The sequence below is a fragment of the Centroberyx affinis genome, unplaced genomic scaffold (genome assembly GCF_046629955.1).
Source record: "Centroberyx affinis isolate AG114_WGS23_722 - 3 ecotype Tasmania unplaced genomic scaffold, CSIRO-AGI_Caff_v1 ptg004359l_1, whole genome shotgun sequence".
NCBI lineage: Eukaryota > Metazoa > Chordata > Actinopteri > Beryciformes > Berycidae > Centroberyx > Centroberyx affinis.
In genome coordinates this window covers 512,501-535,414 of record NW_027282055.1, presented here as the reverse complement: position 1 = coordinate 535,414, position 22,914 = coordinate 512,501, and the positions used below count along the sequence as shown (strand labels likewise).

The following is a 22,914-nucleotide window of genomic DNA, read 5'->3' as shown; positions in this document are numbered from 1 at the left end:
TAATTCTCTGCTATCAATTATTTTGTAAGAGTGGGTGTCACAAATGGCATTTCTTTTTGGAAACTCTTCAAATAACCACTTCATCAGAAGACCACATTTATCCTCTGTAGAACAAAGTCCATCTATTTCTAAAAGCTGTATAAACAAGCCAAGTATGTAGGAAGTGACTCATTAAGTAATTAAGTAAATCAGGCTCAACATGGAACACATTCTAATTATTTGGCATCAAAAGTAACCCATTGTTGTGTGCAGACGCATTAAAACATCAAAAACAGATTTATTAACATTGGATATAAACAGGGGCGCACACCACTCCAGTGGCTCAGTTGATTCCTAATTTCCCTTTCAGTGCTTTCTTCAAGGAGTACCTTTGGAAAGTGGAAAGCTGTGACAGCTTCAAGTAGAGCAAGCCACATTTAGCGCGGGCATAGAAAACACAGCTAGTGTTTGACACAAACAATATTATGCAATGTGAGATGACCCAAAAGCGGGTATAATGGTCCGGTGAAGTTGCCTGACAATAACGAATGACACAAATCCCAGTGACAAAAATGCAATCCCAATGTGATTAAGTGTTAACAAAACATGACAAACAGGAAAGCAAGAAGAGTACCGGTACAGATAAACAATAATGTAATAAGTCCTTTTAGATAAACACAATGCGAGTTTCTGTTCTGTTGGCCAACAAACAGCAGAAGTGTTAACTGGTGCTGATTTAGCCAAACAGGTCAGACCATGAAAAAAGATGACAAAGATGTTTTCCTTGATGTTGTGTCCATAGTTAGATGTAAACCTGGAAACCGGTCACACCCACTCCTTAGGGTTTCGTAACACCTCCAGCATCTCCGCCTCCTGGGTGCCTTTGGCAGGTTCGTGCATATACTCCCACCTGGGGACGAAGGGTGAGTTTGGTCACCAAGCAACACAAACACAGGCTTAATTACTGACGCAGGCCGACCACTGCTTCAACCAGGTGTTGGCTTACCTGGCAGTGAGGGGGAGGGACATGAGGATGCTCTCAATTCTGGAGCCAGGTGTGGCCAAGCCGAACTTCACTCCCCGGTCATACACCAAGTTGAACTCCACATACCTGCAACACAGACACACAAAACCTGCTGTAGAGGCCTGGATTTAAATTGCATATAATATATTAAGTAGAAACTGTTTAGGCTTGTTGCTTTCATGAAGCAATCCAAAGCATGTTAAACTAGAATGCAAAATGTAACTGTAACTTATCAACAAAAGCCACAGACTGAAAGAAGTCTCTTGTGGCAAAGGTGGTTTTGTGAAACCAACCCTCGCTCTTGTACTCACCGGCCTCGTCGAACCTGCTGCCAGTCTTTCTCCTCGTCGGTGAAGGCGTCGTTGAGGTGTTTGTAAACGATGGGCAGGTAGCAGGGCACCACAGTGCGGGCGCAGCTCCTGACGAAGCTGAACGCCTCCTCCTGACTAGGAGAGTCCAGGTCGTCGAAGAAGATGCCTCCTATTCCCCGAGTCTCTCCTCTGTGGCGGATGTAGAAGTACCTGTCGCACCTAGAGACCAAATGGATACACTTAAGTTTTCATTCACTATAGATGAAAATACAGTACATTTAACCCTCTAAAGCCAGCCTTTCTATTCCTTTCCCACAGACTCACTATTTTGTGTGACATCTTAACAGTACAGTGCTAAAAGAAAACAAAAACAAGGTGTTGTCATCCAAATATTCAGAACACTTTTAATTCTGGCTGTAATTCTCAAAGGCACCTTTAAAATTAAAAATTAAAAGATATTACTTATGTTAAGGAAAATTCCAACCTCAGATGCTCTTACACTGCTATACTTCATCAATCTGTGATGTTCAATGCATTCTAAGAGTTATTTTGTGATGAAGATTTATAATTTACTTTTGTTGTATCCACTTTCATTCAACCTGCCTTGTCTTCTTCTGCTTCAGTTAGTGATTTCCTACATTTATTTCCTACACAGATTGATTGATTAGTTTATTAAAATGTCATACACACAAGGTGTCCAGACCGCATGGACTTACATGACACTACCAAGTAGTTACATGGGTGTACAACATCATAAAAAAATAAAAAGATTCCGCAAATTCGTATCACACAAACAAAATACCCTGCCTTTTATCCCCAGGCTTTACAGATGAAGCATACAATATGGAAACTACCCTTTGTTTTTCATAATCATCTAGCCAAAAGAAATTCATAAAAACAACAGTCATTTGGCCCATAGATAATTATTAGAGACCCACATAAATATTTTTCTGGTGAGCCTATGTTCTGGTAAATTTACCAGTCTGTTCCATAAACAAACCATTTGACATTTGTGTCTGACCCCGCTTGGTTCCCGTCCCATATCATCACCACAAACAGCCAAATTTGGTGTAAGCTTGTGAACTCTATACTGGAATAGAATCGCTCTATAATGGATTGTATTACATTTAGAGTGACCTGGAAAGCCCCAAACTCCAGCTGCGTAATCTAATACAGGACGGACGCAAGACTTATACAACTGTGTATATGTATGGAAAGCTAGATCTTTACAGGCAAAAAAACATGTCATGTCTTGTAGCTGCATTGCATTCTGGTCTATTGAGGCTACTGTCGGTGGAGAAATTGGTCTCTCTGCCTCTTCTACAATAGATTTCTCCCTGTATGAATACTGAACATCGGTGCAAAATGGCAGCTCTAGATAGAAGCCCTCGCTCTTTGATTCTGAGGGACTGAGACCAAAACCTGACATTTACCGTTGATGTTTTAGATATTTGAAAATGTTTCTCCTGTTCGTCTATGTTTAGAGCCAGGAATGCAAGCTACATCACCTATAACTGTTTTCTTTAACAGTGTTAAAGAGTTTTAAGGTGGATAATTTCTTTACATCAAGTCAATAGGACACATCAGCACTAACATTATATTTGGCCCAAAACTGAGCACCTCTGTGATAACATACTTTTTTTTTCGGGACTGGAAAATATTCAAAAGCAAAGAACTATACAAAGTTGCTTAAATTCAAATTGAATTGAAGACTTAATTCCCTTAAGACAAGCCACATTAGATAAGCCACACCCCTCCCAGATCATTCACTGACGACCTCTGGCTAAACGGTTTTTCTGCAACTGGAGATTGTAGGCAGAGACTTCCTCTTATCATCATCTTACAGTAAGGACACACCCACAGTGACCCACACACACACTGCACACACACACACACACAAATTAGACATACAGGCACGTACTCTTTTCCATTAGTCAGAAACAGTCATTGGGTCATGCACGTACACACCCACCCAAGTATGCATGGTAGGGAATAGGGATGGGATGATACATCGAAACTCAATATATCGCGATGCAAAAATGGGACAATGCGTATTGTGGGGCTGAAAAATGAATCACAATGTTAGCTACATTTTATTCTGCTGTAGTAATCATAAATGAGACAGATTGCCCATCACAATTTTACAAGCTCTCCATTGAAATTGTATTATTCGCACTTTGTAATGACCTTTTTAAAATTGTTGTTTACATTTTAGCAAAGACGATGCCATGACTAGAAAGATTTGTGTCTCAGAAATAAACATAATTCTGCACAGTCAGACTTTGTTGTCATTGAACTTTTATTTATTACATCGTATTGGGTTTTTTATCGAATCGTGAACCCCGTTATCGCGTATCGAATCGTATCGTGAGATAAGCATATCGTCCCATCCCTAATGCATGGCCATGGCTCACATGGACACACACATACTCACTCACACACACACACACACACACACACACACACACAGAGGACTAAGCTTGAGTCAAGCTGTACCATTTCTTGAAGTCGGGGTAGTACTGCGGGTGGTGCTTGTCACAGGCTTCCTTCAGGGTGTTGTGGAAGAGAAACGCATCTTCCTTACTAACATAAATTGGAGTCAGGTCTGTGCCTCCTCCGAACCACCACTGCTTAGAGCCTGGAACGAACACACACACACACACACACACACACACACACATACAGACACAAGGAAGAGAAAGACAAGGGTTATCATTCATCCATGTACTCAATAGTGTCACTGATACCAAGACACAACCGCTGACGTCGAGGCTTGACGATCGCACACTCACCATCTTCCTCTTCAATCTCAAAGTATCTGTAGTTGAAGTGCACTGTGGGGATGTGGGGGTTCTTGGGGTGGATGACGGAGCTCACTCCCATGGCACAGAATGGCAGCTTACCTGGGAGAGAACAACATAATCTGACCTCCGAAGCACATGTTGGTGTAAAGAAAGAAGTACGGACATTTTATTGTGTAACACGCAAGTCTGGACTCAAGTTGTGAAGTCATTATGTTTACACTTCTGCACACAAGTGGTTACTCTTCCTCTATTGATGTTTGAGTGATTGGGAGCAAACCAAAAAGTGCTTCTTTTATCTCAGCATTACCTATTTACTTTATTTTAGTCATGCAGCTGATGCTCTCATCCAGACCAATTTACAGTAAGTACAGCAGTAAGAATGAGCTGAAACTCTTAGATTGCCAACATTACAAACAACCAAGAGCAAGGAGGTCAAGCACACACACACAGCAGATGCAACACACAGTTTCATGTGTTACAAGAATATTTGTGTATAATGGAGAAATGCTAGGGACACATTACTCTGAATGTAGATTACCACACTGGCCAAAAATCTAGGTCTAGGTCTGGGCCTGTATACAAACAGCAGCTTAAGAGGACTTACCATCTTTCCCTTTGAGGACTTTCCCTCTGCTCCTCATCTGCCTGGCAGCTTCCTCGGTGAGATTCCCAAACACCACCGACACGTTGACGCCCGCCTTCTCAAACACCTTGCCATCCTGCATCACACAGCTGATTCCTCCACCACCTGATACACACACACACACACACACACACACACACACACACACACACACACACACACAGAGGATTAAAAATTTAATTAATTCATAACATAAATTAGAAACAAGTGTATTTTCTGGCCTAAAACGATTAAATTATTTTATTAACCCTTATTTAATTAATGTCAGCTAAGGTGACATTTTCATTAGTAGCAATGGCCATGGAGAATACAGTAGAATGGCTACAGTGTGAAATAGCTTCACTGTAATCACAACCATGTCAGGGTGTGGGAACCTTTGGCCATGCAGCTTTTTAAGCATCACTGTAAGAACCTCATGAACAACAGCCACCATGATCAGGGTGATGTAGTATGTAAATTATGTAGTATATGATGTAGGCCTATATGTAGAATGTAGATGATGATGTACATGATGAAGTATGTACTGTATATATGATGTAACATGGTATATGGATGTATATGATGGTATGTAAAGCCCTTTTGAGACATGCTTGTGATAAAGGGCTGTATAAATAAAACATGACTTGACTAGGATGATAGTGAGCCTGCTCCACATTGGGTGCTGCAGTTTGCCAATCCGGCCGACCGTGTGCCTAAATGACCCACCGTGCTGCTGTGCTGACTGTACCTACCCTCCTTCCTCTCCCACCGGTCCACCTTGAACGTCCCGCCGTCCACCTTCTGCAGGGCTTTGCAGAACTCGGCCTGCGTCTCCATGATCAGCATCTCCATCCTCGTGCACATCTCCCCCTTCCTCTGCTGCAGCACGCCGACGTCGGTCACGGGAGGAGACATGAACCCCCTGCATCTCTCCAGGATATCCCCCTCTTCTGCCTCTCTCTCCTCCTCCGCGATTTGAGGGACCCTCGATGCCATTTCAGCCCGCTGGAAGTGGCTGGCGTTGGCCATGAACCCCGCTGCTAGTGCCGCTGCCGCTGCGGCTCCAGTGAGCGCCAGCGCTCCCCTTCTGGTCCGGCCGTATGCGGATCTGCCTGCGCCGGTCCCCTGGGACATGAACCGCACTCCCGTACCCCTGGAAAACCATCTCGATCCCGGAAGCGAAGTCCATCGGCGCACCGTGGAGCTGTGAAATGAGGATAAGTGTCCTGCACTAGCCAACCCGTTTGAATGTGTAATAAAACATCGCCGCGCCGTGGTTTGCGCCGTCCTGTTTACCGAGAAAAATACAAAAGTTGCCATTTGTAGTAAAAAACTCCCGCGCTGTCCTCGGTGCGTTGCGGCCGTTAGCCGTTATTATTCATTTAGTAAGTGGGCAAAACACTATCACAAGTTGACATACGTGCTATCAGAAGTGTTGCAAGTCAGGGGGGCGTGTCCTTCCGTGATAAAGACAGAGGCAACATGGGAAATGATGTTCTTCGCCATTCGCGGCGTAGAGAACTCGGATTGGTGGTGGATTACAGCGAACAACAAGCCCCAGCATGCTATGCGCGTCATAACACATGCTGCCTTCAAGTGCTCTTCATGAGCTCCTGCTCCCGAGGTCAGAAGTTGTAAATACGATTTGTCACGCAGGCAAGTGTGTTTGACTGGAAATAACAACAAAATAGATCCCATAACAAAAGTAGTTTTTTGGTGGCTGATGTTTTACTTTAAGAATCGAGCGGCACAGCGTTAATTTGGCAGAATGAGGAGGAGAAAGTCCATGTCAGGCATGTAATTGATATGTAAATCTAGGCTTCATTAAAAACAAAAATGCATGATAACTAAAAGTTAAACAACGAGTGCAAATACAGTATTGTTGTACACAGTGCATACAACAATACTAGTTATGAACTAGTAAATGAATAAATTACAACATTGTTACCATCAGCTGTGGTTGTGGTTACATGCTCTCCGCCCCCTAAACGTCACATCTCTGTAAATTATTTCTAAGAAAATTCCAACTTTTCCAGTCTCATTTACCACTTGTTGGGTCGTCCATGTGCGCTCAACGCGTATTTACGGTATTTCTCACCTCTATAATATTCATATAACAGTGAAATAGGGACTTATGTGGTACTCAACAGTGGCTTTATAGTGACCTTAACGTACCTTATATTTTTTAAATGTCCTAACAGGTTATTCATTGAATGAGGTACAGTATAACCGTGATAGTAAATAGTGAATTTATGGTGACATTCATACTTTATGGTATTTTTTCGTCTCCTATGGTAACACTACCCTACAATATATATAGGGACTTGTAGTTTTGCTGTCATATTTGTATAATAGGCTATCCTTCTAAAAAAATTAAAGTTCTTTTTCTTATGGTTTTAAATTACATTGGACCCAAAGTGAATGTTTTATCTTGTCTGTACATAGAGAATTTGTTAGTGTGTGTGTGTGTGTGTGTGTGTCTCCTCTCTGCGCATGTGCAGGACAGTAAAGCGTGTTGTAGGTCTCTATGACAACGTCTATTAAACCTTTTAGGGCAGCAGAGGGAAGCAGATTATGTGCACAGGTGCTGTGCTGCAGACTGAACGGGACTATGCGGGCCAGTAAGATGAGGCGATAGTCGCCAAACAGCCTGGCTGAATGCATTTTTCATCCTTTTCAAACCAACACGAAGACGCAGTAACCTCCTGTGGTGGTGAGTTTATTTCAACCATAATAACCATTGCCATGCAGGACTTCTTTCCTGCTGTGTTATAACAAGTGATTTTTTGCGTTATTATAATTTGTGAAGGTCAGCTGCCCGGTATACAGCTCACCCTTTTAATTCTATCCCTGTTATCCAATATCCTGTTTATTTTTGTAGCCATACGGAGTCCTGTTGCCCTCATGTCAGTCACATCCGATTTTATAACCTATAAAACTGGTTATATAAGTCACAACACAGCCATCAAATCCATACCTACAGTAAACATAATCTAACATCTCTTATCAGCAGATAGGGGAACGTTTGAAATAAAAAACAAACACCTGTAGGATATTAGTTTACTGCCGTTACCTTGCAGTACTGCATTTTGGCCAGGAGGGGGCGACGAATGGGTAACACAGCACAAGACTACAGTATGTAGCCTCAGGCCATACTGTGATAAGTGATGATGGATAAGCAGGTTGATAATTATGTGTGATGGGGGCGGATAGAAATAAGATAGTGTGGTGTCCTATTTCCTATGACGAAGATAACAGTTTGAACTTTTTTAATTCAGTGTGAACTGGAGGAATTGGTGCCATGAAAATTAAAAAATAGATATGATCTCCAACCTGTTTTTTTGTATATAAAGTAAAAATTAAATGCAGCTACATAATTTTGGGATATTTGCCTTGCGAACTGATTTTTGTGTTGCGTTTGCGTTTTGATCATCCCAAACGGATGGACCCTTATGGGAATCTCCTGACCTGTATTGTAATCAGTGGTAATAATAAAGTGCTGGGTAACCTATGAACTATGGGCCAGTGATCACCAAACAGTAATATAATGCAATATAAGTAATAAAAAAGTATGTTTTCACAACAGCATTAATTTAGGTTTTATTTTCTTATATATATTTTCTTCTTTTATATATTTTCTTTCTAATATATATTTTAATGTAACTGACATTTGTCTACTTACCATATTATACACTCAAATTTAGAGCATAAAGATTTAAATTAGCTTGAAAATGTAGGAAAACTCTATTTCTCAAAGAAAAAGGGTAAACTGCATTTAGGTGGCTGCATCCACAGTCATCAGTTGTCTCCAAGGTTTAATTATCTGAATAGCTGAATAATCTATATTTTCACTCAGTTATTTTACCATGGATCTGCAGACATACACAGTCATTAGATAGGTAGATGACTCAGACAATCACATACTACACACACAGTGCTGAATATTTGCATTTCTTTTATAGCCAGGCTCAGATCTTGGTTAGAGTAACTGTCCCATAAGAGATAGGTCAGAGAGGTTCAAGACCCACAAAAGTCATGTGTCATTTACCAAGACACCAAACCCCTGTCTGCTCACTTGTTGTAAGTTGCTATGGATAAGAGTGTCATCTAAAAAAGACTCACACTCGCTCTTCTCCTCATGACTCTGCTCTTCTCCCAGTGGTGGAAGATGAGTGAGGTGATTTTCACAAAGTCCCAGGAGGAATATGAGGACGACTTTGAGAAGGACCTGGACTGGCTGATCAGTGAGGAGGGACGGACCGAGGACCAGGTGAGTCAGTCTGAGATGGATCTCAGCTTTTCCTCCTGTTTATTTTGGTTGTTTTGAGGTGTGATGAGCCTTTTATAAGGTATTTTTAATCTCACCTGCACAGATTATTGATTAAATCTCTTTCTTTTGTTAATTATCTGCTTATTGTTTTATGGACAGTATAAAAACAACAACGTCAGGAATATATACACCACATTCAACCCCCCCCCTTAAATGTAGTGTAGTAGTGTAAATTGTAGTCATATCAAAGGGAAATCAGTTACATATAAATACTAGAAAAATAAATAAATAAAAGAAATTAATAAAAAATACAAGTAACATCAATAAAAGTGTATAGTTTTCATGAGATTCCATCTCTGCTGTCTACCTTCTTTTTTCCTCACTGTGTTTTGTCACTGTGTTTTTCATCACTCCGCCTCCATGTTTTATCACTGTGCAAACACACTTAAGCTTATATAGGCTAGTAGGTCCCCAGTGCTGCTCTACTTCCTGCAGACCCGGAGCCGCTGGGTCCGTGACCCTCTCTGTGAAAGTGTGACAGTGAGTAGTGTTGAGTTACCCGCAGTGGCATGTCTCACTATTTGCATGTGAAATCTACTCTGTTGATATACGGTGATACACTTTCACTGGGCCAAGGGGAGAGAATGCCACTGCTGGATGCATTATTGATAAACTCACATGTCTGTTATCTCACGTATAGGCATCACGTCTACTACCAGCTACGAACCAAACTTGCTCATTCATTTACATTCAAACCTAATTAATTAATGAAGCGTGTCTCTGCCTTTTCCATCCCGCAGGGTCCGGACTACGAGGACATAGAGGCTGAGATCGATAAAGAACTGGAGAAGGACGAGAGAAAGAAAGGGAAGAAACAGAAGGAGAAAAGCCAGAAGGAGGAGAAGAGACGGAACAAAACAGAAGAGGTGGAGGAGGAGGAGGAGGAGGAGGAGAGATGGCCCTCGCCTATGGAGCCTCTGGAGTACGACTCGGACAGAGACAGTCCAAGTAAGTCGTCCCCCGTAGCCCCGCCTCCTCCGCTGCTGGATGAACAAACGGACGAGGAGAAGAAGTACATCCTGGAGAAGATCCAGCAGGCCAACCGGGAGCTGGAGGACCAGGAAGCCCCGGATCTGACGCGGCGCAGGCGGCTGCACTTCAAAGACAAGCTGGTGGACCTGGTGGTGCCTCCGCTGGAGTATGAGAAAAACGGACGGGTGGAGGGACGAGAGGGCGGCGCGGAGAGAGGCAAGGATGCAGAGGCAGAGAGCGAGGTGTCAGGGAAGCTGTCTGAGCTGAAGATTTCCCCTCGGGAAGAAAGCATAGGAGAAGGGATCGGTAGTCTGGGTGGCTCAGACAGGAATGGGGAGAGCAGCCCGGGAGGAAAGGAGGGAAAAGTCCTTGTAGAAAAAGACGGCAAGTTTGACCTGGTGAGTCTGAAGGAGGTGGAGAGTCAAGGTCTGCTGCCTCCACTCGCCAACAACTACAGCGACTACTCCCGCTCCTCCCCTCGTCCCCAGGAGTCGACTCTGAGCCCCGGGAGGGTCCACAGCTCGTCCTCGTCCCCTCGTCCCCTCGCCGGCTCTTCCCTCTCCCAGCAGCAGGGTGTCGATCGGCTCCGCGCCCCCAGGCCTCCGTCCCAGCCCCGCAACCGGCCCAACTCAGCCAGCCACAGCCAGAGCGGCAGCCAGAGGAGAGGCACCAAGCGACGGGTGCAGTCGGCCATCGAGACGCCCTGCCAGCCCACCTACACCCTCTCCCCCCAGCAGAAAGAGCTGCTGCAGAAAATCCAGGAGAGGAAGGAGAGGCTGGCCAGAGAGGTAGGAAGAGCTTAAAATCAGTCATACAGTGGGTACATGATGAACTCCAGCCAGTCAATGGTGAACAGTCAATAACAACAAAAAGAGCTCATTGTTCACTCAGATCAGTTTCATGCTGTAACATCTATCAGGAATTTAGATCTCAAAGATTTTTGTTAGCTTGAAAAGTTAAAACATCTTTTTAACAAATAAAAAGTTGGGTGAATTGAATTAAGGTGAGTTTTCCTGCTACTAAATGCCTGGTTGCTGTCATGCTTGTTGTTTTTAGGCCATGGTGGTATGCTGCCCTTCATGCATTCATTCACCCCTACTCATCAGCTTTTCTCTTCTTCTGTCCCTGCCAGGCAGAGCAGAGGAAACGTGAGGAAGAGGAGCAGAAGAGGCAGGAGAACGAGGTTGCGTTCAGGGCCTGGCTGCTGAGGAAGAGAGAGCAGCTTCTGGAGGAGAGAAGGATCCACCGAGCGCAGGAGATGGAGAGGATGAATTGCAGGGTACGGCCACAAGGGGGGGGCACACCAATGTACTAAAACCCGGGCATAGTAATGACCTTTTTATGAGGTTTCTGTAGTACTGCTGTATGTTTTACTGCAGTCAGGCCACAGTAGAAAGGAGGATTCTGTAACACACAGCGGCAAAGAGCAGACAGGGAGATGAATCTGAACATTTATGCACCTCAACTCATGATCACAGGAGAGAAATCCAAAATACATTAAATTAATAATCCATGACATTTTCAAATAAAACATTTTGTTTTGCTCCTCTCTATTACTGATTGATATAACACAATAGTGATTCAACCTATACCTAGTTCACGGAAGCTTTTACATTTCCTTCATTAACTCTTCTTATCCCCTGGTAGTGGGTAGGTTTTTGAAACTGAAAAATCCTCTGCCACACAGAAAGTGATGTGTTTTAGGTAACTAGAGGTAGCAACAGCGGTTTGTTTGGAATAAACAGAAGAAGAACTACGTAGTTAGCATGAGCAGCGATAGCTAACATGGCTGAACAGACAAAGAAAAGAGCGCCACCTACAGAAACTCAAACTTTACCATAGAAAATCCAAGGAAAAAGCTGTTGTAGTACTGGACACACTTCTGATTGATCAGAAGTTGCCTCTGGGAAGTGCAATGCAGACACTTAGCACCATCTCTCATCTTACCACTTTAATACTGCCTTTATTTCTCCCTCCCATTGCAGAGAGACCCCAGTGACCCAGACGGGGCCTTCAAGTCGTGGCTGCAGAGGAAGCATGAGCAGCAGCAGAGGGAGAGGCAGCTGGAGGAGATGAAGAAGCTGGAGGAGGAGAGCGGATACCTGCTGCACAACCGGGAGGAGTGTGAACGTGCCTTCAAACTGTGAGTGAGCACAGGAGTTCCCAAACAGACCCTAAAATAGACACACATTAAGCCTCAGACTGCCATCAGATAAGAGGTTTGTTGTTGGATATGACGTTTTGGAATTGGAACATATTGTAAATAACACTTAAAGGGGCATTAAGTCATCTATGAGCTTTATCGACCGCTATTGGTGACCAGTAGGAATTGTAAAAATATTGATAGAGCCGATCTCCTCCTATACAAGTCTCTGTAAATGACTCAAACAATAGACATAGAGACAAGTAAGCTAACTAATAAGAGCAGAGATCCAACAGAAATATCTGAGGTAATATTTCACAATGAAAAATACTGTAATAATACTGCTTTGTCATTTGTTTTTTTTTGGCTTGAGAACAAGTCTTTTTAGCCTTCGTAGCTGAAATGTGTCGCTGGTGGCACCGTCCTCCATCATCCAGCAGTTGAAGAGGTGATTGGGAGTGTCCTGAAACTCCACTGGGCTAGGAGTTTTTGTTCCAAAACACAGTTCAGGCCAGAAAGTGAGTTTTGAAAGCCAGAAATCGCAGCACCTGGTGAAGTAATCATTGAGTCACCGGTATTAATCGACAACTCTATCACCGCTCTGAGGATAGATTATGGTCATTTTGTGCTCTGGGGCAGTAAAAATCTTTTTTATTTTGGAGAATTAAGTGGATGTGCTCACATCGATGAAATCATTCGCAATGATTCAATGTTTAAGACATCAGTCCTGATCTCCTCTCTCCCATCGGTCCTATTCTCCTCTCTCCATCAGTCTTGATCTCCTCTCTCCCATCAGTCTTGATCTCCTCTCTGATCTCCTCTCTCCCATCGGTCCTGATCTCCTCTCTCCCATCTGTCCTATTCTCCTCTCTCCATCAGTCTTGATCTCCTCTCTCCCATCAGTCCTGATCTCCTCTCTGATCTCCTCTCTCCCATCAGTCCAGATCTCCTCTCTCCCATCAGTCTTGATCTCCTCTCTCCCATCAGTCTTTATCTCCTCTCTCCCATCAGTCTTGATCTCCCCTCTCCCATCGGTCCTATTCTCCTCTCTCCCATCGGTCCTGATCTCCTCTCTGATGTCCTCTCTCCCATCAGTCCTGATCTCCTCTCTCCCATCAGTCCCGATCTCCTCTCTCCCATCGGTCTTGATCTCCTCTCTCCCATCGGTCTTGATCTCCTCTCTCCCATCGGTCCTGATCTCCTCTCTCTCCTCTTCCTCTCCCCAGCTGGCTGAAGCGGAAGCGGGCGGAGAAGCGGGCGGAGCAGCAGGCGGCTCGGGAGCGTTCCCGCAGGCTGTTGCTGGAGGAGCGGCGCACGCGGCGCATGCAGGACCTGCTGTGCACCGTCAACGAGGCCAAGGCCTTCAGATTCACCGAACACCTGGCCTACCGCTTCTGAACCAACCCATCCCGACAATCATCCAGTATCACCTCATACACACCTCAGGAAGACCAGGGACTCCATACGGATCTCATGTTACAGTAACATAACCACAGACTGGACAATACACGTATGGCTGGTGTGGAATAAAAGCTATGGTTTACTGTAAGGGAATATTTTGGGTGGTGGCTGCAGCTCTGTGTCTAGTTTTTGTAATAATTCCCACCTGGAGGTTCTTCCCAAGTTTGGATTTCTTCATCAGATTTCTGTGCTATATGAAAGCACTTTTCTAAAAAAAAAAAAAAAAAAAGGGGGTGTACTGCAGTTATCTCTACTCAGTGTGAATATACACTACCAGTCAGAAGTTTGGACACACCTGATTGAATGTTCTATATTTTTCATTCTTTTAAAGCCATTTCGATCTAAAGGCTTATACTTAAATGCTTGAAATTTGGTTTTTAGACATAAATAGTGAAGTTGATGCCTATGTATGAATTTCTTTCCAAAGCCTTTGCCTTTCCATCAAGGCAAAGGGCAGCTACTTTAAAGAATCTAAAATATAAGATAGTTTTGATGTGTTTAACACTTTTTTTGGTCACTACATAATTCAATTTGTGTTATTTCATAGTTTTGATGTCTTTACTATTATTCTAAAATGTGGAAAATAGTAAAAATAAAGAAAAATGCGTGCGTCCAAACTTTTGACTGGTAGTGTACCCGAGTAAGTGAAATATCAAGATTGAGTTATCGGGTGATAAAATGTATTCTGAGTAAATGATTTTTTATTGTATCAACATGTTTTCTGTAGATGGCAGATGCACTTTACTCTGTTGAATGGAGCTCATCACAAACTGCAGTGCTGTGAGAGCCAAACTGTTTCTGTTACTGTTTGCCTTTTGTCAGAGTGTTTGGTTACATAGATATAGGCTACATCAGATTTGACTTGAATGGATAATACATATTCTTAAAAGAAACAACTGATGGGATATATATCTATAAGAAGACAATATTGTTTGCAAAAATGTCTCATATAGGGAAACATTTAAGACACATTTATTATGATATGGAAAAGAAAAGACAAGGTCATGTACCAATCTCTTCATATCAAAATTCTTATTTCATACAAAAGAACGAATTATGTTTAATTTTGTGCTGAACAAGTAAAACATGAATAAATAATAAAAATACACCATTAAATATGGATATGACATATATTTTTAATTTATAGGCATGTACACATAAATCATTTTGTGTGCTACAGCATTTCATACTTAAATATCAGTGAAACAAAGGAAAGTGGCCACCCTCTCTATTACAAACCAATCCCTAAAACAACTGGATTAAGTTCCTGGTTAGCAGTTTGAATCAATGAAAAAAACAAAACACAAAGTCACTTTTCTTTCCATTGGACTTACAGTGCATGACTCTGCCTATCTGTATCGTCAACAAAAATATGAATTCTAGAAAGAAAGGAGAACTATACGCCACCTTAAAAATAAAATATGTATTCCTTGAAACAGGAATGATTGACACCTTTTATGAAAAAAGTTACTAATATTAAATGTCGACAACTGCAATAGCAACTGTCTATTATTACAAACACATACATAAACACACATACACACACACACCATGTCCTTGTGTCAGTGAAATTGTAAACTAGTATGTTGTTCTGCGTGTCCGGAGTGGAGGGAAGTGAGTCGTGGTTTCTCCTTTTCACACCACCAACAAGAGGAAAGCACACACAGTTTCTGGAATGAGACACTGAGAAAGGTAGCGAGTGCATGTTCATAAAAATATCAACCATAGCAGAATTTATCTCTGTTTCTCAAATTCCCCCTCTCTGTCTCCAGCTTTGAATGACTTTTGTTCGAAAATCAGAAACTAGAAAACAGTGTCACCTACTTTGATAAAATTATAGTTGGCATGAAAATAAAACAAATTTTGGGTTAACATTTACTGCAAGTTGTTAGTAGATGTAAGTCCCTGGCCTACATAATAGTAACATTTATGTAGATGGATTCAGACATGATTTTGAATTCTTGAACGTTGAATTTAAGGTAAAACAATAGAAAAATATATAGGCTATATAGGGGTTTTGAATGTATCCCATCAAACATATACTATATATCTGATGATGATTGACTTCGGCCAAACTTGATATATTGCAGTCATGTTTTTCTACCAAGTTTTGTAGATGGAATACATTAAAGTATTATTATTTGATAACAATATGATAACCAGTCAATTATGATTAATTGTCATGCTCATCAAAAAACCGAGCCATAATCTAAAAGTTGCACATGAATTGAAAGTCACAAAACAGTGTTGGTAATCAGATTAAGAACAGGAGGTGCAGGTTCTGCTTAACAAACATGTGACAGCTCTTTTATGTTTTATGAAAAACTGATCTTCCGATTATTTTTGGCCAGTGAGTATACAGTATACAGCCCATTATAATTGATCTTTTTCTCAATTGATTTCTATGCTGATACACTGTTAGGACTAATAGGACTGCTGTTCTTCTCTTTGGCTTCTTCACAGTTCAGTAATATTACAGGAATGAACAGTCTTTTATGAAAACAGCCTTCTGTGCCAAACCACCAAGTCAATACAAAGTGAATTGGAATTCACTCTAGACAGAGACTGTCACTGGAAGGAAAAAAAAAGAACCAAAGATAAACTCAAGCACTGGTGTGAGTGAAAAAAACACATGAAACATGAAACAAAAAACATCACACGCGACCGACCGACAACACAAAATGACAATATTATTAACCTTGCACTTCAAACAGTACAAAAATAGAATTGTTCTGATCCAAAGGTCATTCAATAAATAGATAAAATAGATAGACGGATTTGACTGAAGGGGGTTGGGGATGTGGGTCTGCTGCTACAGTTCGTCTTTAGGGTTGATGTTGAGGCCCTGATCCCACTGAGACTGGCTGTCCAGTGCCTGGATCACCTCATCCGCCTGCAGACGCTCCTGAGGGAGGAGAAGACACAAAGAGGAGGGAGAAATAAGAGCGAGGAAGAAGGTCACAGGAACGGTGAAGGGGATTTTAGGAAGAGGAAAACAACAAAGTGTGTTTTGAAAGGCGATTTAAAACGAGAGTAAACAAAACTGCATCAAGCAATTTCGCACATCGGCAGCGAAAAGTAACCGTTTGAAAACTGTTTGAACTTTAATACCCAGAAGTCATGTAATGTGATGTCAGCAAATTGCACACAGCACGCTCATGTTGGAACGTGCTGTGATGCTTTATACCAAAGGATACCAAAGGGTTGTTTAAGAGACAGTTTATATTTTGCGTTTAAGATTAGATTTTTCACTTTGCGTGGGTGGAGAAGATTTCCCAGTGTAATTTCATTTGGGCAAATAGAGTAAATCTACAGAGTCAGCGGAGATGTGACTCTTCTCTACTGTAGTCAGTAGTAAGACAGGTGTATTTTTACATAAAAAACTTGCCTAGTGCAGCTTCAAGTATTCAAATGAGATTAAGCAAAACACTGAACTGCATGTGTGTCACTGTATTTGCATCAACTTATGACAGTAATTTGTGTCAGATGGAAATGTGGGTCTGCACATTAACAACATTCCCCCGACTGCTTGAGAAAATGTAAAATTAAAAGACCATTGTGCCATTATGTCCAATGTTCCTTCAAAACACAAACAAGTATTCAGCCAATGTCTGGAATTAAAAACATTATAACATCAAAATGTACAACATAATGAGAGTTTTAGCAGCACAGCTTGTACTTGAACCAAAACTGGAACCAAAACTAGGATGAACCTAGAAGCAAAAATGGAAATCACCCCAACCAACATGGCTACCAAACTATTTTAAGTGAAACAGTGGATGTCAGAAGTTTACCAGCTCTCTGAAGAGGGGGTCCATGGTGAACCACAGAGCCACAGCGCACCGCTGCCCCCTGGTGACGGCCTTCACACCGTGCGGATTCTCCCCTCCTGAGGAGAAACCCACCATCCTGCCACACTTGGGCTTCACTGACGCCTGGAAAGGAGTGAGGAGATAAAGAGGCTATGATTACCACCTACTACTTACATTATTAAGCAAAAGATTCCACTATTCAATATACATTGCAACCAGAAACCATCACTTTTGTATACAGAAAATATTTTCAAAAAGTTGTATAATTTTTTCTGTTTTCTTTCCCTTCATGTTTGTTTATCTTGTATATTGTTTGATATGGTCTAACCACCCAATGTAAAAAAAATACAAATTTGGTCACAAAAAAGTTGTATAATTTATGGTGATAGATCAATCAATGAAATCTGTATTTTTGTCAACTGTTAATGTAGATCATTTAGAAAAATATTCCAACACATAAAACCAATTTTAGGCACCATGGCCATGATGACCCTTAATGTGTATATGTGTGTGTGTGTATGTGTGTGTGTGTGTGTGTGTGTGTGTGTGTGTGATATGGACACTGACCTTCTATCCCTAAATATCCAGGGAATCATGTTCCAATACCTTCTATACTGGCTCATATTTCAATTTACTGCTTCAAACATTTGTGGCATTTTGTCAAACTTGTTATCTCTGTATCTACATACTGTATATCTACACACACTCAGCACTGGGATTGGGGTGTGTGTGACCTGTGATACTGCTTCAGTATCAAACCCCTTCAAACCCTTAACCCAGGCAGTGTTAGTGCTGTGCTCATTCCTCTTCCTGTGTGCTGAAACTTAGCGGTTCATTTGGGGCCAAATCTCACATTTCATTAGGATCAGCTTACCGTCACTGTTTTGGCATCCATTTCTGTGAATATGAACTCCCCACCCTCAAAATCTCCATTTAGGTAGAGCAGCGCACTGAAAATATAAAAGTACAAAAGATCAGTAAGGTCTCGACAGTCAATGCAGTGATATGACAGTGGCAGTAAAAACTCTTTTCACTGTAGATACACAGTAGAGTTTTGTTGAAGTGTCTAACCTGTAGTCTCTGTATGTGTAGGCTGGTGGTTCCTTCCAGCACTCGTTGGCCTCGGGGTCCAGCAGACAGTTGTCAGCGTGGATGGGATGGCTCAGGTCGTTCCTGTGGTCCTGCTGGCCTGGGAACAAACACACACACACACACACAGAAAATTATCCAACGGAGACAAACAGGATAAAATATTACATGTATACAGCCATTCAAATAATATTTTAAAATAACATTATAACCATCTCCATCTCTGGGTTTTTTCTGCCCGTCATCAGTAAGACTTTACATTTCGGTACACAAATTACTGGGTGATTACTGTGTAATTTTGTAGAAATGATCAGAGAGTAACTGGTAATTTCTGGTAATAACAAGTAACTATTTGTAATTATAATGTGTAATTTCTCAGTTAAATGCCAGTAATTTCTGGTGATAATGAGTAATTATTAGCATGATACCAGTAGTAGTAATGTAGTAAGTTGTGCAATCATTACTGAATAATTACTGTGTAATACTTGTAAGGCTTGTTGGCCTTCACAATACCTATTGTGAAAGTACTAGATAACACCATGGGAACTGTACTGCCAAGAAAAGTTAGGCTTGATACTTCAATATTAGACTGATTTTACTTTATGTTTGAAATCTTCAACTGAACTCAATGTAAGTTGCCCTGGATAAATTCAGTTAAATGTCTAAAATGTAAATATCAGATTGTGTGTGTGTCTGCGTGAAGCGATGTGTGTTTGTGTGTTTGTGTGTGACCGACCTGTGATGGCGGTCCGACACACCAGGTGTGTGTAGGAGAAGTGCAGCGTGGAGTTGAGCAGGAAGTAGGACTCGATGATGCGTCTGGCTCGCTCGCTGACCTCGTAGAAGAGACGAGCGCTCCGCAGCGGCACTCGGCCCTCGTACCCGTACTGCAGGGGAGAGAACACAACGTGAAATGCAGTCAAACAATAAAAACAGTACGTAAAAGGCAGTCAAAGAATACATTTAAAACCTGCATTCTCCACTGTGATACATTCTATTAAATTCCTTCTACAATTAATCTATTTACAAATGAGGCATAAAGTCAGGTTGAAATCATGTACTGGGACCCTGGCATTACTGTACTTCATGTTTAGCGGTGAGCGTACCTGCAGGGTTTTGAGTACAGTGGCTCCTTCAAACCTCTCATTGGGAGTATGTGGAGACATCTTCCCTCTGTAACCGTCTCCTGCCATGGTGACGGACTGGAGGACAAGCACACAGACAGAGTTACACACAATCGACCACAACATGAACTCATGGACTCAACTGCTACTAACACAGGCTTAGAAAGCAAGGCCTCCTCTACATTCAGTCATCAGTAGTGGCCTCCCACTGCTAGAAGAATGTAAGTAACTATAAAAAATCATCATCTGGGATTACTGTTTGGCCCAATATAATTTGTTCCTGCTGTATATTATGATATCACTATCTATAACATTTTGATGTGACGATGAGTCATTTTCAAATAAGAAGTACTAAAACTTGGGATGGGACCAGGAGTGAATCAAGATCCCAAAACCAATTTCTTCCTCCCCCATTGCAACTAAAACTTCTAGGCTGAAACATTGTGTAGCAAACTCAAATCACATGCAAACCTGTAAAATATCTATGACTTGATCTAATGATTGATTTAAACATGACAGTGCATGATCTGGTCAGTGTGGGTCCTTACGTGGGCCAGGTGTTTGAGCTCTGTGCACTCCGTCTCAGAGATGACATCATCCAGCAGCACCCTCTGGGTCCCGTTCAAGGCGGCCGAGTTCTGCACCAGCTGCACACTGTCGTACACCAGGGGACCACCTACCCAGATCACAGCACAGCGTTACGTGTTATCTTAAACCGAGGTGGTGGGAAGAGATTAACCGCACACTAATGACTTTCTCTTGGCAGACGATTTGCTGGTTCCACTCTGTACGTCCACAATGTCTGTGGTTGCAGAATGGGGGGAAAAATTGTGGCAAAGGCAAAGTATTTTTTTTCCCTAATTTACAGTATCTACTACTCTCTCTTCTTTCACTAGTAAAAAATGCACTGGGCAGCTCTTAAGTGGGAATTAATAACTGTATGAACATGTGGCGGGGAGTGGCCTAAAAATAAAGTAAACCTTCCCTGAATCAATGAAGGTATAGAAAATTTAAAGGATAACACCGGTGTAATTTTATTTTTTTCCTATCCTCATGAATGCCCTTGAAAAGTCTAAATCCACCGATGTATTTGCCACAGTCAGAAGTTTCTACTGTCCCTTCTACTGCAGGTTTGAGGCTGCATCGTTTTCAACAATCCATTAAAAACATCTCACAGATATACTGCTGCACTGACTAATGTAATTCCTCATTTATAACACAATGTGTCTATTGTGTTTTTTCCTAACATGACTTAATAAAGCCACAATCATTGCAGTTGCAATTATATCAAAAGTAGTTCCATTCTGCCAGAACTGAATGTGAAGAGATCACTGAATGTATTTTCCTCCCATTCTGCCACAAGTGTCGTTTAGGCTCTTCACTGCCAGAAGTTCGTAAGTATGTTTCCAGTAATGGAAAAAGTGAAAACAGTTCCCAGTACACACAATAATTGGCTACGTGATAAAGGCATGTTAGGAAAAAATATAACTGTTCAACATGATGTATTACATTATGATCAGAGTGCAATAAAGTAAAATCATACAGTGTCAGCCTTCTCCCTCAGCTCTAGTAACACACTAACAGAAAACTCCTACCTTCTCTGTATTGCGGTGGAGCAGCAACAGTGACGTTCTTCTTCTCTGAGATGGGAACGTACTCCATCCAGCCGTCTGTACCAGAGGGAATCCTGGGTGAACAGAGCATGGAAAATAGATTCTGTTACGGACAAATCAAAACACTTTGAATTGTTTAATTGACAATTATGATAATCTTTAAAATTGGCATATATGCAGCTTTTGCTAATACAGAAGAGACCCAGCACATATGAAAAAAAAACCCCACAATGAAACTAGTGATAAATTTCAGTTATAGAGGCCTTGAATATTATACCAGACTAAGATGAGAGTGCCTGAGATGACATTTTAATATATTTGAGAAAACATTGGATGAAAACATTAAACATTTCCATGCTTTCCAGGGCTTTAGCAGTCTGTTTACCTGTTTGAGTCTTCTCTTCCACCTGTGCTGCTCCAGTAATGCTGCAAGAGAAACATGCGGAAGTCTATAATCTGCAAATTTTCTACTTTCACAAAAGTGGTGGTACAGCATAAAAATACATCAAAAATACAATATGACTGATTTGAATGCTGTTTCAGATTGCGCACACATTCTGCATTTTGGCTACATTTGGAAATGCTGTGTATAAATATATCAAATATAGTCCATATCTCAGTATGACCAGTAGGTGGTGCTGTTAGCTGGGAGCACAGCGGTGTACGGTGGCTGTGCCAGACACCTGTTACCCTGCTTTGAGTCAGCCGGCATCAGTGGCACATTGAGGCTGTTAGAGACCCAGCGTGAGTCCTGCTCTGCTGCAGAGAGATGTGGACCAGCTTCTGAGTAATTACATGTGACATAATAGAACCTATTTTTGTTTCTGGGCGAAACTGTGAAATGAGGCTCTGGCTTACCAACAACTACCTGCAATCCACCAAGAAATAAACAGTATTTGGGCTGATGTTGTGTTTTGATGACTCACCCCCTCAGTAAACTCCACTCCCATGGTGTCGCTGCCGATCAGGAGCAGCTCCAGTTCCTGTTTATGCCTCCTCAGGTACCACGCAGCTTTCTGTACACACACACACACACACACACACACACACATCAAAAGTTTATAGTAAATGCACCGTCAAGCAATTTGATTAACCAAAGACTCATTCCAACCGTGAATAATGATTGCTGTGCCAACGTTCAATCTTGTGTTCTCCTGTTTGCTATTCTTTTATTTCTTTTATATTATTTTGGGGGGCATTTTCATCTTTATCTGACAGTTCAAAGTAGAGACAGGACTGATTAGGAGAGAGAGGGGGATGGGATGTGACAAAGGTCATGGGCGATTCTAACCCAGGACGTTGTGTTTACTTATTCTTTTCTATGTATACATCTTTAAAGGAAACTTTTCACATGCATTGGTAACTGGTGTATAAAAGCCATAATAACTTTAAGGATGTTCTTTACTGTGATTACAGATAATCTGTTGCACCCTGTGCCTAGCCACATCTTTCTTACGCCCACAATCATAGTTCACACATATCACTCACACACCGGCACTCTTGACCAGAACTTTTCCAGACTCAAAAAGCTAAAAAGGAGTCCTATCCCTGATTCTTTCCTTTCCCAAACGAAGGGCAAAGTGAGTTTCTCCGCCCCTCCCCTCTCCTCGCCTCAGTGCCGGGATTAATG

General features: G+C 41.8%; 3 protein-coding genes across 4 annotated transcripts in view; 1 reads left to right on the top strand and 2 right to left on the bottom strand.

Annotated features, from left to right (window-relative positions):
• Positions 1–257: 257 nt before the first annotated feature.
• cpox (coproporphyrinogen oxidase) lies at positions 258–6,172 on the bottom strand. The gene is made up of 7 exons (XM_071543655.1): positions 5,493–6,172; positions 4,723–4,866; positions 4,107–4,217; positions 3,811–3,952; positions 1,315–1,533; positions 986–1,090; positions 258–889 (listed from the first exon to the last, which is right to left on the bottom strand). Exons 1-7 carry the CDS (start codon positions 6,058–6,060, stop codon positions 805–807), a joined length of 1,374 nt encoding a protein of 457 aa, XP_071399756.1. The 5' UTR covers positions 6,061–6,172; the 3' UTR covers positions 258–804.
• Positions 6,173–7,360: 1,188 nt separating this feature from the next.
• On the top strand, positions 7,361–13,583 carry ccdc181 (coiled-coil domain containing 181). Its single transcript, XM_071543663.1, has 7 exons — positions 7,361–7,453; positions 8,900–9,010; positions 9,811–10,554; positions 10,609–10,830; positions 11,175–11,321; positions 12,028–12,185; positions 13,412–13,583. The coding sequence occupies exons 2-7, from the start codon at positions 8,909–8,911 to the stop codon at positions 13,581–13,583; spliced, it is 1,545 nt and encodes a 514-aa protein (XP_071399764.1). The 5' UTR covers positions 7,361–7,453; positions 8,900–8,908.
• Positions 13,584–14,684: 1,101 nt separating this feature from the next.
• The window catches only part of p3h2 (prolyl 3-hydroxylase 2), a 65,801-nt gene continuing 57,571 nt past the window's right edge, over positions 14,685–22,914 (bottom strand). The window contains exons 6-15 of one of the 2 annotated variants that reach the window (XM_071543633.1): positions 22,211–22,300; positions 21,670–21,710; positions 21,267–21,358; positions 20,220–20,347; positions 19,654–19,749; positions 19,284–19,434; positions 18,530–18,647; positions 18,333–18,408; positions 17,441–17,581; positions 14,685–16,551 (exon numbers count right to left, since the gene is read on the bottom strand). In XM_071543633.1, coding sequence (XP_071399734.1) covers positions 16,459–16,551; positions 17,441–17,581; positions 18,333–18,408; positions 18,530–18,647; positions 19,284–19,434; positions 19,654–19,749; positions 20,220–20,347; positions 21,267–21,358; positions 21,670–21,710; positions 22,211–22,300 — 1,026 coding nt within the window. In that variant the 3' untranslated portion in view covers positions 14,685–16,458. The remainder of the gene's footprint in view (positions 16,552–17,440; positions 17,582–18,332; positions 18,409–18,529; positions 18,648–19,283; positions 19,435–19,653; positions 19,750–20,219; positions 20,348–21,266; positions 21,359–21,669; positions 21,711–22,210; positions 22,301–22,914) is intronic. The other variant, XM_071543634.1, reaches the window with a different exon arrangement.

Coding starts and splice junctions, on each gene's coding strand:
- cpox (XM_071543655.1), bottom strand. CDS start 6,060: ATGGCAACTTTTGTATTTTTCTCGGTAAACAGGACGGCGCAAACCACG. Junction 4,867..5,492: donor CCGGTGGGAGAGGAAGGAGG/GTAGGTACAGTC, acceptor TGTGTGTATCAG/GTGGTGGAGGAATCAGCTGT. Junction 1,534..3,810: donor TACCCCGACTTCAAGAAATG/GTACAGCTTGAC, acceptor TTTGGTCTCTAG/GTGCGACAGGTACTTCTACA.
- ccdc181 (XM_071543663.1), top strand. CDS start 8,909: ATGAGTGAGGTGATTTTCACAAAGTCCCAGGAGGAATATGAGGACGAC. Junction 10,831..11,174: donor AGGAGAGGCTGGCCAGAGAG/GTAGGAAGAGCT, acceptor TGTCCCTGCCAG/GCAGAGCAGAGGAAACGTGA. Junction 12,186..13,411: donor TGTGAACGTGCCTTCAAACT/GTGAGTGAGCAC, acceptor TCCTCTCCCCAG/CTGGCTGAAGCGGAAGCGGG.